General features: G+C 54.2%; 3 protein-coding genes across 11 annotated transcripts in view; all 3 read left to right on the plus strand.

Moving 5' to 3' along the window:
• UBAP2L (ubiquitin associated protein 2 like) overlaps nt 1-2,237 on the plus strand; it is a 41,879-nt gene extending 39,642 nt beyond the window's left edge. The window contains 5 exon segments of the mRNA XM_032845204.1: nt 298-495; nt 902-952; nt 1,787-1,876; nt 1,878-1,957; nt 1,959-2,237. Coding sequence (XP_032701095.1) covers nt 298-495; nt 902-952; nt 1,787-1,876; nt 1,878-1,957; nt 1,959-2,070 — 531 coding nt within the window. The 3' untranslated portion in view covers nt 2,071-2,237.
• A 773-nt stretch (nt 2,238-3,010) lies between these two features.
• Nucleotides 3,011-6,158, plus strand: HAX1 (HCLS1 associated protein X-1). 3 transcript variants are annotated; one of them, XM_032845217.1, is made up of 7 exons: nt 3,011-3,029; nt 3,997-4,256; nt 4,425-4,618; nt 5,249-5,300; nt 5,425-5,531; nt 5,660-5,750; nt 5,903-6,158. In XM_032845217.1, the coding sequence occupies exons 2-7, from the start codon at nt 4,022-4,024 to the stop codon at nt 5,986-5,988; spliced, it is 765 nt and encodes a 254-aa protein (XP_032701108.1). In that variant the 5' UTR covers nt 3,011-3,029; nt 3,997-4,021; the 3' UTR covers nt 5,989-6,158. The 3 variants fall into 3 exon arrangements, with proteins under 3 accessions (XP_032701108.1, XP_032701106.1, XP_032701107.1); XM_032845215.1 differs by lacking the exon at nt 3,011-3,029 and adding an exon at nt 3,384-3,520; XM_032845216.1 differs by lacking the exon at nt 3,011-3,029 and adding an exon at nt 3,558-3,732.
• A 3,292-nt stretch (nt 6,159-9,450) lies between these two features.
• Nucleotides 9,451-14,055, plus strand: AQP10 (aquaporin 10). 7 transcript variants are annotated; one of them, XM_032845153.1, is made up of 7 exons: nt 9,451-9,609; nt 11,138-11,297; nt 11,662-11,788; nt 12,452-12,589; nt 12,686-12,804; nt 13,028-13,245; nt 13,701-14,055. In XM_032845153.1, exons 1-7 carry the CDS (start codon nt 9,581-9,583, stop codon nt 13,891-13,893), a joined length of 984 nt encoding a protein of 327 aa, XP_032701044.1. In that variant the 5' UTR covers nt 9,451-9,580; the 3' UTR covers nt 13,894-14,055. The 7 variants fall into 7 exon arrangements, with proteins under 7 accessions (XP_032701044.1, XP_032701046.1, XP_032701047.1 ...); XM_032845155.1 differs by having other exon boundaries at nt 11,141-11,297; XM_032845156.1 differs by lacking the exon at nt 9,451-9,609 and adding an exon at nt 9,669-9,830.
• Nucleotide 14,056: the final 1 nt, after the last annotated feature.

A 14,056-nucleotide genomic window follows, 5' to 3' on the forward strand; every position in this document is an offset into this window, starting at 1 on the left:
CCGCGGATGGGCCCGGCTGCAGGGTGGGGCGACAGTAGAGTCACAGGGCACACTCACAGCCATCTTCTCCTGCGGTCCTGACAGCTGGAAGTCAGGAGCACCCCTGTGTTGTGTGTGAGAAACAGGAGTCAGAGACAGCGAGTCCTTCTCTGAGCGGAGACAGACCCGAGCACTGGGCACCAGGTGCAGGGCTCCTCTGCAGACGCGTACGGGTCTTGGTGGTGGGGGGCTTGGGCTCAGAAACTCCAGGGATTGGTTTGCTGACCCCTTTTACTGTCTCTCCATCCCCCTGCATAGCAGTCCTTTGAGAAACAAGGTTTTCATTCCGGTACTCCTGCTGCCTCCTTCAACTTGCCTTCAGCCCTAGGAAGTGGGGGGCCCATCAATCCGGCCACAGCTGCTGCGTACCCGCCTGCCCCCTTTATGCACATCCTGACCCCCCATCAGCAGCCGCACTCCCAGATCCTCCATCATCACCTGCAGCAGGATGGCCAGGTAACAGCCCTCCCCTCTCCTTTCCCTTCCTCTTCCTTCCTGTCCCTTAAAACTGCCCCCCTTTCCTCTTCTTACCCTTCCTCAGCACCACCTTCACCCACCCCTCCCAGCGCCAGCCATGGGCACACAGCACACACAGACACAAGCGCACAGAACACCAGCCACGGCTGAGGAGAGGTCAGAGAAGGGGTCAGGCTCAAACCTCCTTTGCCCTGTTCCTTTGGTACCTTTCTCCTCTACCTCCTGTAGCACAGCTGCCCCCATCCCATCAGACCTGGGTCACACCTACCCTCTGACCTCTCCCAGCCTCCCCCCTTCCCTGACATTGTAGCTTTCCCTTCTAATGGTGGAGTTCTATTGTCAAAGTTTGTCCCTTTATTTTCCATATATCCTGGTTCTGCCTCAGCTACCATATTTGCAGATGGTTCTCTGTTGCCAGCGCCAGCAGGAGGAGCAGGTAATGAAACTGAATGATGGTGTGCTTGAACCCACTCCTTTCCAGCCCCCATTTCACCTCCACAGCCTCAGGGAACTTGAAAAGGCTGCACGGTCACAGATCAGGACACACGAACACAGACACCTTGCTGAGCTCTCTGGCCTCCCGTCCCTCTCTTGTCCTCCCCTCCCCAGTGCCCTCTTTTTTTCTCTCTGCCCTTCCCTGACTCTGGAAACACTTGGTTACTGGCATGGAAAGGATTCTTGGGGCAGCCTCTGGAGCCTGGGGCCTCAGACTGTCTCTCCTACCTTGCCTGCAATGGGCTCTCAGCGCTGCTGTGTGGTAGGGGTGGGGAGCTGTGGCGGTAGTACAGGTGACCTCTCCTCCATCATAGGTGGCTGGGGAGCCGGGATAAGGGCTTCCTGGCTCTCAGAGAAAGCCTCCCGACTTCAGGTATTCTTGGGATCAGTGAAATCACCGTTTGGTCACTCCTCTCCAAGAGGCCATAATTCTCTTTAGAGAGAGTAGCCTTTTCTCAGAGCAGTGTAGGTGGGGGTGGGGGGAGACGGTGGGATTGAAAGTGGGTAGGACTCATTCACTGTCTTGTCTTCAGAAGGTAGCCTGCCGTCTTTACACTGCTGCCCTGTTGAAAGGTTGAAAATGCTGTTCGACCTATCACGGGTGCTCTAGCAGCTCTGCACACCAGGTTGTCTGGGGTTGGGAAGTAAACTTCGGAGTAGTTTCTAAGCAGGGGGAATGGGAGAGCAAGACAGTTTCCAGATCTCCATCTGAAGATGTCAGATTTGTCCCACTAACTAGACCCCTTTTTCCTCCTCATCGTCCCATTCCCTGCAGACGGGCAGCGGGCAACGTAGCCAGACCAGCTCCATCCCGCAGAAGCCCCAGACCAACAAGTCTGCCTACAACAGCTACAGCTGGGGGGCGAACTGAGGCCCTGACCCTCTTCTTCTCCCGGTCCCATCTTCTGAGAGGGCTTCTCAGCCTGGCAACTACGGAAACAGCATCAAAGAAAGGAATGGGGGGGTCCGCTGCCCCCCACCCCCAGCGGCCTGCCCCATGCCTCAGCTTCATGTCTGTCCCGTTCCCATACCATCCCCACTCTGTTGTATGTATTATAGGATTTGTATTTTCTTTTTTTTTTTCCCCCTTTCCTCTCCTACCCCCTTGCATTCAAGATTATGAAACTTTGCTGTGGGCCCTGCCTGCCTTTTCCTCCTCCTATTCACCCTGGTGGTGGATGGGTGAGGTGGGGAGGGGGGACCCCCAAATATATATCAGCCCAACAGCCCTGAGTCTCCTTCTTTATTATTAGGAAACAAAACAACAACAAAAAATGGCGTCATGAATATGAACAGCATTGTCAGATTAGTTGAAGTGTTTTTTTTTGTACTGTGTCCTCAAATTTAATGGATTAATGTGTCTTGTATATATAAAAAGAAAACCTCTACCTTCAGCCTCTGCCCATTCTTGATCCGTCTAGGACGGCCTCGTCGGCCAGCTTGGCGAATGGGTGTTCTGTGCCAGCTGGTCCCCTGGCGGGGCTCCCGAGTCGCGGGAATAAAAGCTCTTTGGCCGTAATGTGCCGCCAGGATCTTAACCCCCGGGAATTCCCTTTCCTCCTGCCCCAAGGGTTTCACACCTGCGAGGAGCCGCTGCACGACCCCGTTCCCTCCGGAAGCTGCCCCCGCCCCCCGCGGCAGGTTTCGGGCCGTGAAGGGAGGGAGTGGACAGCAGATACTGGGCGGGAGGAGAACATGAAGCAGGAGCTGGAAGAGGCGGCGTGCGGTGTAGACGGGGCGTGCGGTGTAGACGGGCGCAGGCAAACGCGCGGGAGGAGGGAGCGTTACCTCTAGCCGCCGAACACACCGGAGCCCGGGCGCTCCGCGAGAAGAGGGGGGGGTCTGCGCGGCGGCTGCGGGGGCGGGGGCCCGGGGAGGTCGGGGACGGGCCGGGGGATACTCACATCTCCGCACGCCTCCTGCCCCCGCGACACTGGCCCGGTCCCCCGGGCTCCAGCACCAAGCGTCCGCCCCGCAAGCTGCAGAGCCCGCCCGGAGCGGTGAGGACTGCGTGCGGGGTGCGGAGCGCCGAGTCCGTGCGGCCCGGCGAGGGAACACACTCGCGGCCCCGGGCACCTGCTGCGGCCGGCTCGCGGGGCGAAGGCTGACCCCTGGCGGCGGCGGCCAGCCCCGCGCGGCCTGGAAGCCCCGGCGGCCCCGCGCGGCCGGCGGGGAGGGGTCGGCTCCGGAGGCGGGGCCCTCCCGGGCGGCGGCAGGTCCGCGGCGCCCGCCCACCGCCCTCACCGGAGGCGGGCGGCTCGGGACCCGGCGATCCGCTCCGCCCCGCCCCCCCCACCCGCGTCGTACGGACGGTCGTTTTACGACAGTGCGGGTAGCAGGCCTGCTTTCCGGCAGGCGGCCCGACGCTTCGCTGCGTTTCCGGCCGCGGAACGCAGGCTGCCGCGGGCTACGCATGGGCTTCGCAGGAGTCCGCAGGTTCGAGTCCCAAAACGGGGATGAGCCTCTTTGATCTCTTTCGGGGCTTTTTCGGCCTTTCTGGACCTCGGAGGTTAGAGTGGGTCGGGGTCGGACGAGGGTGGGGTCCTCTGAGGGGAGCGTGACCCCTGACGCCCGGTTCTTGGGAAAGCGTCGTCTTCGTCACCCCTTCACCTGCTGCGGCCAGGACGGAAGTCAGCACCCTGAGCGCTCACCCCGCGGCAGTCACCTGGGCGGCCGCTGAGAGGAGGACTAGCAGCAGTTTAAGGCTTTCTCCAGTCTGGGGGTGATGCAGCAGGGGCCCCGGGACGACGGTGGGGCTGGGGGGCGGGCCGGTGAGGGGAGAGGGCCGCCGGGCGCGCGGGGGACCGCGAGGTGAGGCCTGCCTGGGATGGCGGCGCGACCACAGCGCAGACCCCACGGCCCGCCTCTCCCCCGCACCTCGGCTCTGCGCACCCCCGCCTGCCCTCGGCCCCTCCCGCCGAGAGCTCGCGGTGTGGTTTCCGGTGGTGCTGAGGTCCTGGTGCTCAAATCTGCCTTCACCCCCAGCCACAGAGACCCCTTTTTTGGAGGGATGACTCGAGATGAAGAAGAGGACGACGAGGACGAGGAGGAAGAAGCCCCGTGGGGCCGCGGGAGCTCCAGGTTTGAGGGCCCCCAGCCCCCCGAGGAGTTTGGCTTCGGCTTCAGCTTCAGCCCAGGAGGAGGGATGCGTTTCCATGATAACTTCGGCTTTGACGACCTAATTCGGGATTTCAATAACATCTTCAGCGAGATGGGGACCTGGACCTTGCCTTCCCGCCTTCCGGGTGTGTGGCCGTCCCCGGACAACCTGTGGTTTCTCCTGGGTTGGTGGGTGAGATCAGGAGCCTGAGGAAAGGAGTCAGGGCGGGCAGTGTGAGAAGACTGGTGATAACAAGGTTGTAAAGAGCCCAGGTCCTCTCCAGCCCCAGCAGCCATCTGCCCTCTTTCTGCAGAACTTCCAGTTCCGGGTCCTGAGTCCGAGACACCCAGTGAGAGACGACGGGAGGGACAGACACTCCGGGACTCGATGCTTAAGTATCCAGATAGTCAGCAGCCCGGGACCTTCAGGGGGGTCTTGGAGAGTGACGCAAGAAGCGAATCCCCCAAACCAGCACAGGACTGGGGCTCCCAGAGACCTTTCGGTGTGGTGAGTGCTTCTGGGCCCAGAGTGAGGGCCTGTGGGGGAAGCTAATAGAGCACAGACTGGAGGCTTGTCAGAGTCTGACAGACTTGGGGTGGGATCCTGGGCTCCCCGCTTAGCGTTCATGTCTGTTTTCTGTGTTGAGCTCCTTGTAGGATTTTGGTGGGAGTAGACAGGGATGGGAGTTCTGCTTTCTCTTAAAAAAAAAAAAAAAAAAAAAAAATCAGGGCATCTGGGTGGTTCAGTCAGTTAAGGGTCTGGTTTTGGCTCAAGTCATGATCTCGGGGTGCTGGGATCGAGCCTCGTGGTGGGCTCTGTGCTCAACCGGGAGTCTGTTTCTCCTCCCTCTGCCCTTCTTCTTTCTTGTGCTTTCTCTTTTTCTTTTTCTATCTCCAAAAAAAAAAAAAAAAAAAAAAAGTCTAAAAAAAAGAAGTGTCAGTTCAGGAGAGCCTTTTGGTAGAAGGATAGATAAAACAGATAAGAAGGAGAAAGGGGTGAGTAAGTAAAGCTACCCCGAGTGCCATTATCTCTCCCAGGGAAAGGTGGTTTTGGATCTTAGGGGTACTTTGTGTCCTGTGACCCCTCAAGTTTCAGAGTGAAAGGTATCATTTCACCTACTTTGCTTTTTTTCTACAGTTCGATGGTATGTGGCCTATGACCCCCCGTTCTAGAGCCAGAGAAGACAATGGTGAGTCTGGAGGGAGAGGCCATTTAAAGTGCCCTCAGCTCTCCTCCCTGAAGTTTCTTGTCATACTTGGCCCCCTCTTTTCCTCGGACTCTTGATTTCGTGTTTCCTCTCTCTGCCCTTCTAGATCTTGATTCCCAAGTTTCCCAGGAGGGCCTCGGCCCAGTTCTCCAGCCCCAGCCCAAATCCTATTTCAAGAGCGTCTCGGTGACCAAGATCACTAAGCCAGATGGGGTGAGTTGGAAGAGAGGGGTAGAAAGAACTGTGGCCAGAGGATGCCATGGAGAGAGCAATCTAGGTAAAGAAACCAGTGAACTCATCTTTATTGATGTTAGAGACAAGGTTCGGGCTTCTCCTTATAGACAGTAGAGGAGCGCCGGACTGTGGTGGACAGTGAGGGCCGGACAGAGACCACGGTAACCCATCAGGAAGGAGATGGCCATCCTAGAGATGGTAAGTAAAGTGTGTGAATCAAAGGGATCCATCTCTTACTTCCTTGAGAAGGGGGAACCCGTACTTTCCTAGCTTTTAATGTTATTACTCTCCTTATCCTTTGCTCATTCTCTTTCATTTAGTGTGTCTCTGTGTATCACTTTCTTCCTTAGATCCAGAATCACCAAATCCTGCAGCCCTGGATGGTGCCTATTCCATCCTGGATTTATTCCTAGGACGCTTGTTCCGGTCCCGGTAGCCTTGTCAACCCTCAGAGGCCTTCAGATTCTTTCCACCCTTGGCGCACCATCAGTGGGCTTACCTTTCCCTCCGGCCGCCTCAGGGCCTTGGGTGTGAAGAACAGTGAATTGGGGGTATGTCAGTATGTGACTCACCCAAACTGACCAATAAAACCTTTATTTATGCTAATTCCTTGGTCTTAGTTTTGTCTAGGCTGTTCCACTTCCTAGTACCATCCAGGGCTTCCCAGATCATTTTGGCCCACAGTGTTCTTATTTCTTAATTTTTTGTTCCACTTCCAAAACCAATTTGATAAATAGGGTCAGGTACCAGTAGAAAATGATTATTCTTACAAAGGGAGACAATTCCAGGAAAATTTCTACACAGGGATGCATTGGATTCTGAAAAGAGAGAGTGTGTATGGAAATGTGGGGACACTTGCTTCCCAAGCTCTGGGATCACTATGATTAGACAGTTCGTGAGAGAATTCAAGGAGCTACACTGGCAATTTTTTTTTTTTTTTTTTTTTTTTAATGTATGTTGGAGAAAATGTAACTAGCACAAAAGTTGCTAGATTTTCTTCTCATTAAGAAACATTTTGGAGGGGCGCCTGGGTGGCTCAGTGGGTTAGGCCTCTGCCTTCAGCTCGGGTCATGATCTCAGGGTCCTGGGATCGAGTCCCGCATCAGGCTCTCTGCTCTGCAGGGAGCCTGCTTCCCTCTCTGTCTCTGCCTGCCTCTCTGTCTACTTGTGATCTCTGTCAAATAAATAAATAAAATCTTAAAAAAAAAAAAAGAAAGAAAGAAAAAAAAAAGAAACCTTTTGGACACCTGGGTGGCTCAGTCCGTTAAACATCTGCCTTCAGCTTAGGTCATGATCCCAGGGTCCTGGGGTCCAGCCCCACATCCCTGCTCCCTGCTCAGCAGGGGGTGTACCCCAACCCCCACCCCGCTCATGCTCACGTGCATATCCTCTCTCTCTCTCAAATAAATAAATCTTCTAAAAAAAACAACAACAGGGTGTCTGGGTGGATCAGTGGGTTAAGCCGCTGCCTTCAGCTCAGGTCATGATTTCAGGGTCCTGGGATCGAGTCCCACATTGGGCTCTCTGCTTGGCAGGAAACCTGTTTCCTCCTCTCTCTCTGCCTGCCTCTCTGCCTGCTTGTGATCTGTCTGTCAAATAAATAAATAAAATCTAAAAACAACAAAAACGACAACAACAAACCGTAGCCCTGTGACTTGAGAGTGGCAGATCTTACACACTCATTTACCTGTTTTATTGAAATGATTCAAATGATGAGGGATTTTCCTAAGGAAGCCAATCATGAGAACAAAGAAAAAAGGTACAGCAATAAAATTTTGTATTTTCATTTTCTTTATTATATCTTTTCATGAACAGAAGTTGATTTATTGTAGCTAAGTTTATATTCTCTATGGTTAGTGCTTTCTATATCTTTTAGGAATTTCCCCAACCCAAGGTGAAAAGAATGCTCTCCTTTATTTATTCTCTCTAAGGTTTTATTAGTTCTGCTTTTACATTTAGGTTTTTAAATCCACCAGGATTTTCTCTTCTATTTGATATGAACCAGGGGATCAACTTCTTTTTTTTCTATTTGGGAAAATGAACATGTGTGTATAAATATGTATGTACAAACACTATGAATATATTTTATACACACACACATACATACAAATACACATGGGTCCCTTTGCCGGGTCTTTCTGTCTTTTCTGTTAATCTATTTGTCTACCTCTGTGCCTACTCACATTTTAAAATTGTGGGGCTGTATTTAGTAGAACATGTCCTCCCATTTTTCCCCAACTTCTAGTATGTAAGAAAGCGGCTGGGGCGCCTGGGTGGCTCAGTTGTTAAGTGTCTGCCTTCAGCTCAAGTCATGGTCTCAGGGTCCTGGGATCAAGTCCCGCATCGAGTGCCCTGCTTGACAGGAAGCCTGCTTCTCCCTCTGCTTGTGTTCCTTCTCTTGCTGTGTCTCTGTCAAAGAAATAAATAAAATCTTAAGTTAAAAAAATACAATTGATTTTTAAAATTTATTTATTTATTTGAGAGAGAGCACACATGTGAGCAGGGGAGGGGGCAGAGGGAGGGAGAGATTCTCAAGCGGACTGCCCACTGAGTGTGGAGCCTGCTGCAGGACTCGATCTCATGATGTTGAGATCATAACCTGAGCCAAAGCCAAGAATTGGATGCTCAACCAACTGAGCCACCCAGGCACACTTGTAATCGATTTTTCGAATCCGCTTTTCAGCGTATCCCCATAAACACATGGAGCTGGAGATTGCCAGACATGTGTGGATAGCCCAGAGCCTGAAGGGTGGACATACAGACAAGAGAAGCAAGTTGGGAGAAACAGACCTGCAGAAAGATGAAAAATTAGGAAGGGCACATTTAATGTCCTTAGAAATATGATATATTCAGAAAGCCAGAAGATATTCCTACAAAGGAGAAATAAGTAAGAATGAACTTTGAGGAGTTAAATGTGATGGCAAAAATGAAAAACTATCCAAAGATTTTGATGACAAAGTTGAAGTCTCTGGAAAGACCAAGTAACAGAGACAGAAAACAGGAAAAAAGTACCCCAAAACTAACATTACTTATCAACGATACTCCAACTTAAAAAAGAATTTTTTTAAAGAAAAAAGAATAAAGGGACGCCTGGGTGGCTCAGTTGGTTAAGCAGCTGCCTTCGGCTCAGGTCATGATCCCAGCGTCCTGGGATCGAGTCCCACATCGGGCTCCTTGCTCATCAGGGAGCCTGCTTCTCCCTCTGCCTCTGCCTGCCATTCTGTCTGCCTGTGCTCGCTCGCTCCCCCTCTCTCTCTCTGACAAATAAATAAAAAAATCTTTAAAAAAAAAAAAAGAAAAAAGAATAAAAAAGGAAAACTGGGATTGTATAAACCATCAAGGAAATAAACCAAGAAAATATCCCAGAAGTGAGGAATATTTACTTCTAATCTGAAAGACCCGCCACATGCTAAACAGCAAGGATCAAACAAACAGAACCTCTACTTCAGAACACTAGAGAAAAAGGAAAATCCAGATGACTTGAGAGAGGGTTCAGAGGAATCTGGGAATTCCAGATTCTCATTTGCATCTACCCAGATGTCCCTATGTCGAGTGTCCGAGTCCTACCCTTTTTCTTTTAGGATCCTAACCTTGACGTGGGAAACCGACTGGGGCTGAGAGTTCCACCTTCGCTAAAGCTCAGCTGCTCCTCCCTCCAGGAGGCGAGGCTTTCCTTAAATGCTGTAAGGGAGACCACTGGCTTTCGTAGTGTGCCGTGGCTTAGCGATCCATTCTGCCGAACCTAGGACCGCTTCCCTCAGCCTCTCCCGTGCTGGAGGTCCTACATAGGTGCCTGTCCTTCAACCAGTGACGGCTTCCAGCGGACGACAGCTGGTGATTTTAACCATTGCATTGCTTCAAGCTAGAGACTGTCCATCTTCTACCGACTACCATGACAGGGTTCTTGTCAACCAGCCCGTAAGTGATCACCCAAATTCCATTCTAGAGTTCGTGGAACCACTGTCTTGGGTTCCCTGGGAAAAGACTAAGATGAGAAGAGACATGAGCAAAGTTTACTGGGGGTGCTAATGGTCTCAGGGGACACACATGTAAGAAGGTGAGGAAAGCAGGATTAGGCAAAAAGGGAGATTGACACAAGGAAGTTACAAGAGAAGCCTCTGCTGATCCTATGGGGACTTGGAAGCTGGAGTGGCCCTTGTGGTTGTTCTACTTCAAGGCAAAGAGGCCAGATCTTTGCATCCCTGCACCGACCAGTCATTGACATGGGCCGTGTAAGGGGGCATGTCCCCTTGGGTGAGGCTGTCCCGGCCGTGAGAGGTATTCCCGTGCAGGAAGGAGCTGTGTGCTCTCAGCATCTGAGAGTCCCAGCCTGGCGATAGGTGCATTGGCCCCAAAGTGGAGTCGGGGGGTCGGCAGGCATCCGGAGCAGGGGAGGTGGGGCTCAGCACGGCTGGAAGCGCTCTGTCCGCTCTGTCTGGAGCCGAGGCAGGGGACACAAAGCTTGAGCACTTTCTCACCGAGGGGAGACTCTGCATGACAGCAGGGCAAACGTGCAATGAGTTGGTTTTAAGTGTCCAAATGGGTGGTGTTGTACCCGAGTTTTCGCATCCGAGAGACCACCAAGGAGCCGACACCGATGCAATCACACGAGGGTTTATTTGAAAGCTTAAGCTTGGGCCCAAGTGTACCTGGCACAGCGGAGTAGGGACTTGGACCCCGAACCAGATTACAGTCAGAGTTTTTAAAGGCAGAGTAGGGGTGGACTTGGGGGTGGGTGAGGACAAAGGGGATTATGGATGATGTAAGTCTCTAAGGAATTTTGGAAACGAGGTCTCCGGGACCTTGAGGGGCTACCTATTGTCACCAGTAATAAAAATCTTCTCGTGAGACCCTTTAGATATATATCAGTGGGTCATATGCTTGAGAATGATTGTTGACACTATTTTGGAGGTTTAGAGATAAAGTTTCCTAAAGGAATTATTAAAGTAGACTTACAGGATCCTGGTTGGACCTGTTGGAGTAGGGGGTCAGTCAGGCTAGGATTGTCCTTAGCAAAACCTCAAGGTGAGGGCAGTTGAGTCCCCAGGGGAGAGCCACTCTGTCTGTTTCAAGGGCTTGTCAGTAGGTGAGGAGATTTAATGATTTTCTTCTGCCTCTGTTTCCCACATCAGGTGGGGGAGGTATGTCACATTCCGCAGGAGAGAGGAATCGTGCAGCAGGAGATGGGGAGAAAGACTGAGCCCTTAGATGGCCATGTGGCCTTGGGGAGTCCCGAGGTTCTTGAGACCCTCACAAGCAGAGTGAGAACGGTAGTGCTGCCTCTGGAGGTGCTGGCAGCCAAGAGCACAGACACAGGCCACTCCCTCCAACCCGGCAGCATAGGAAGAGGTTACTCCTGGAAGGAATGGGGGTGACAAAGGGGACAGAGCCTGGGCAAACTCCAGGCTCTGGTCATGCGCGGGGCCTGCCCTTAGACCTTCTCCCATTATCTCTACCTCCCCAGCCTGTACACGTGTACAGGTACAGATATTGTACAGATACAGAATTGTACAGATACAGATATTGCTGTGCCGGAGCTGAGCCAATTGGTTTTAAAGTCATTTCCTTATCACTTCCCCTGTCAGTAGTTGCGTGCCTGTGCAGACGGAGGGCGGCAGGCGGACACGGGCTGTCTTCACCATGGCCTACGGCTGGCCCCTGGCCCAAGTCAAAGGCTGGCTCCGGCTCCGCAGCCAGCTGGGTCGACAGTGCCTGGCGGAGTTTCTCGGTGTGTTTGTGCTCATGGTGAGCTGGGATGGGGAGCGGGGGGTGGGGGCGGGGGGCAAAAGCTCTTCGCTCCTCCAGGGTCTCTGTTTCTTCTTGCAGGTGTCTCGCGTCTTCCAACCACCCGTCATTTCTCTCCCCGTCCGTGTCCCTGCCATTCCTGTCCTACTCCCTAACTTATGCCTGGCCCTGTCCATCTCTCATTCTCCTTCCCTGTCTTCAGTCGTCCTCCGAGTCTCCCTTTTATTGCCCTCTGTCTGCTTCTCCCTCTCCCTAGCCCGTGCGCTCAGCTCTCTCAGCTGGCGCCTTGCGTTCCCAGCCTCTGTCCCCGCTGCCGGTCCCCCTATTCCCGGCTCCTGTTCCTCATCTGCCCTCTCCCCACCAGCTCCTCACCCAGGGGGCTGTGGCGCAGGCTGTCACCAGCGGAGAAAGCAAAGGCAACTTCTTCACCATGTTTCTGGCCGGCTCCCTGGCCGTGACGGTAGCCATCTACGTGAGCGGTAACGTTTCAGGTGAGAAGGGCGGGGTCTGGTCATCAGAGACGTGGACCGCGCACGGGAGTGTGGGTCTATGGTGATGGTGACAAGGCAGATCCTTTGGTGATTCATGGACATTGTCTCCTTGAGCTTGGCTAGTGCCCCGGTCGGAGATAGGGCTTTGGCCTGGTCCAGCCCCTCCCCTTCGTGTGTGTCCGCCACTCACCTAGACAGAGATCTGTGGCGAGGCATCGGGGTGGGTGCCATCTTCTTGGGTCCCCCTCTTGAAGCCCCGGGGCTCATCTTTGCGCAGCACCTCACCCGCTCCTCCTCTAGACACGTGCTATGCCAGTGTGCCTGGCCGGAGCCTGGAACACGAACAGTTTGTAGAAAGAGCAGGCAGACCCTGGGCTTTACTCTGTGACCCAGACAAGTTGCATGACCTCCCTGAGCCTCAGCTTCCCGACACACAACGGGAACAGTAGCATCTGCCTTCAGAGTTGCAAGCAGCAGCGGCGCCGGCCGGCCCAGTGAGAAGAGTGTGCCACTCTTGATCTCAGGGCTGTGAGTTCGAGCCCCACATTGGGGGCAAAGATAAGTAAAATTAAATTAAAAAGCTGTGAGGAGCAGCAGCGTCACCTGGTGAGTGCCTGGTGGGACACTTCATGGATGTTGGTTTCCTTTTCTGGATCCTTGAAGGGGCCCACCTGAATCCGGCCTTCTCCCTGGCCATGTGCCTCCTGGGACGTCTGCCCTGGGCCAAGCTCCCCATTTACTGCCTGGTGCAGCTTCTGTCGGCCTTCTGCGCCTCCGGAGCCACCTACGCGGTCTACTATGGTAAGGTGGTTGGGCACATTGGTGTGTAGCTGGGAGTGCCTTGCAATGGTTTTGCATGAACAAAGATGGGAATCTGGGTGTCCCCGTCCCCTGCAGATGCCCTCCAGAATTATACAGGTGGGAACCTGACAGTGACTGGCCCCAAGGAGACGGCCTCCATCTTTGCCACCTACCCTGCCCCTTATCTGTCCCTGAACAATGGCTTCCTGGATCAGGTCAGTGTGAGGGAGAGACTGGGAGAGCCTGGCTCTTTGCCCTCGTCCCCTGAAACTCCCTGGGCTGAGGGGGTTGGGTTTCTCTCTGAGCCACCCCACCCCAGTTGCCCATGTTGGACAAAGTCAGATGACAAGGGTTGGTGGCCTAGGATCCTTGGGTGAGAAAGGGCAGAGGGATCATCTGGCAGCTCATGGGGGCCCCTCTGCTTCTGTCACTTTTAAGGTTCTGGGCACAGGAATCCTTATTGTGGGGATCTTGGCCATCACGGACACACGGAACAAGGGAGTGCCTGCGGGTCTGGAGCCTGTGGCTGTGGGGCTGCTGATCCTAGCCATCGGGCTATCCCTGGGTGTCAACTGTGGGTTCCCACTCAACCCTGCCCGCGACCTGGGCCCGCGGCTTTTCACCTATGTGGCTGGCTGGGGCCCTGAAGTCTTCAGGTGGGAGACTATGGCCCCCTCCCCTGGGGCAGTCCCTCCACTCTCCTCCCTCAGAGTCTGGGTCCCCAGCTCCCCCTTTGCTTAGTTCTCTCAGCCTCTGGGGCAGTGTCCCTCATCTACACCGTAGCTCTCCCTCTCTCTCTTACCCTTCTCCTCTCCCCCAACCCTTCCCCCCACAAACTGTAAGGATGTTGCTCTTGGGTGTGTCATTACCTCCTGGGCATTAGTGACCTCCTCAGCAACAGGGGTATATTCAGATAATCCCCTAAGACAAGAGGCTGGACCAAGGCTTTCCTAGGGGCTCCCCTCCAAGCGCTGTGCGCCTTGCGGAGCCACACTCCTCTGGCGTCCATCTCCCCAGGAACTGCTTTCAGGGCGCCTATGCGACGGGCGGTCCTCCTCGGGGAGGTGAGGGGAGTCAGCCCTGAGATCCTCCTCCTGGCCCTCTGTTGTAGTGCCGGGAATGGCTGGTGGTGGGTGCCTGTGGTGGCCCCTCTGGTGGGGGCTATGCTTGGCACAGCCACGTACCAGCTGCTGGTGGCCCTCCACCACCCCGAGGAGTCAGAGCCAGCTCAGGATCTAGAGCTCGCGCGACGGAAAGCCTCAGGCTTGGAAACGTCTGCCCCAGCTCGGCGGCCGCAGCTGTGATTCCCCCAGGACAGCCCTCACCGCCCTCGTGGACGCTGCGGAGGGCCAGAGGTCCGGCGTCGGGGACAGGACATTCTTCCTCTGACGAATGCGCCGGCTTCGCGGTCGGCTATCGAGGCACCCTTTCCTCCTAAGCCGGAGAGGATGCCTGCACCGGGCGATC

This window comes from Lontra canadensis, unplaced genomic scaffold (genome assembly GCF_010015895.1).
Source record: "Lontra canadensis isolate GAN:19392208 unplaced genomic scaffold, GSC_riverotter_1.0 scaffold160, whole genome shotgun sequence".
NCBI lineage: Eukaryota > Metazoa > Chordata > Mammalia > Carnivora > Mustelidae > Lontra > Lontra canadensis.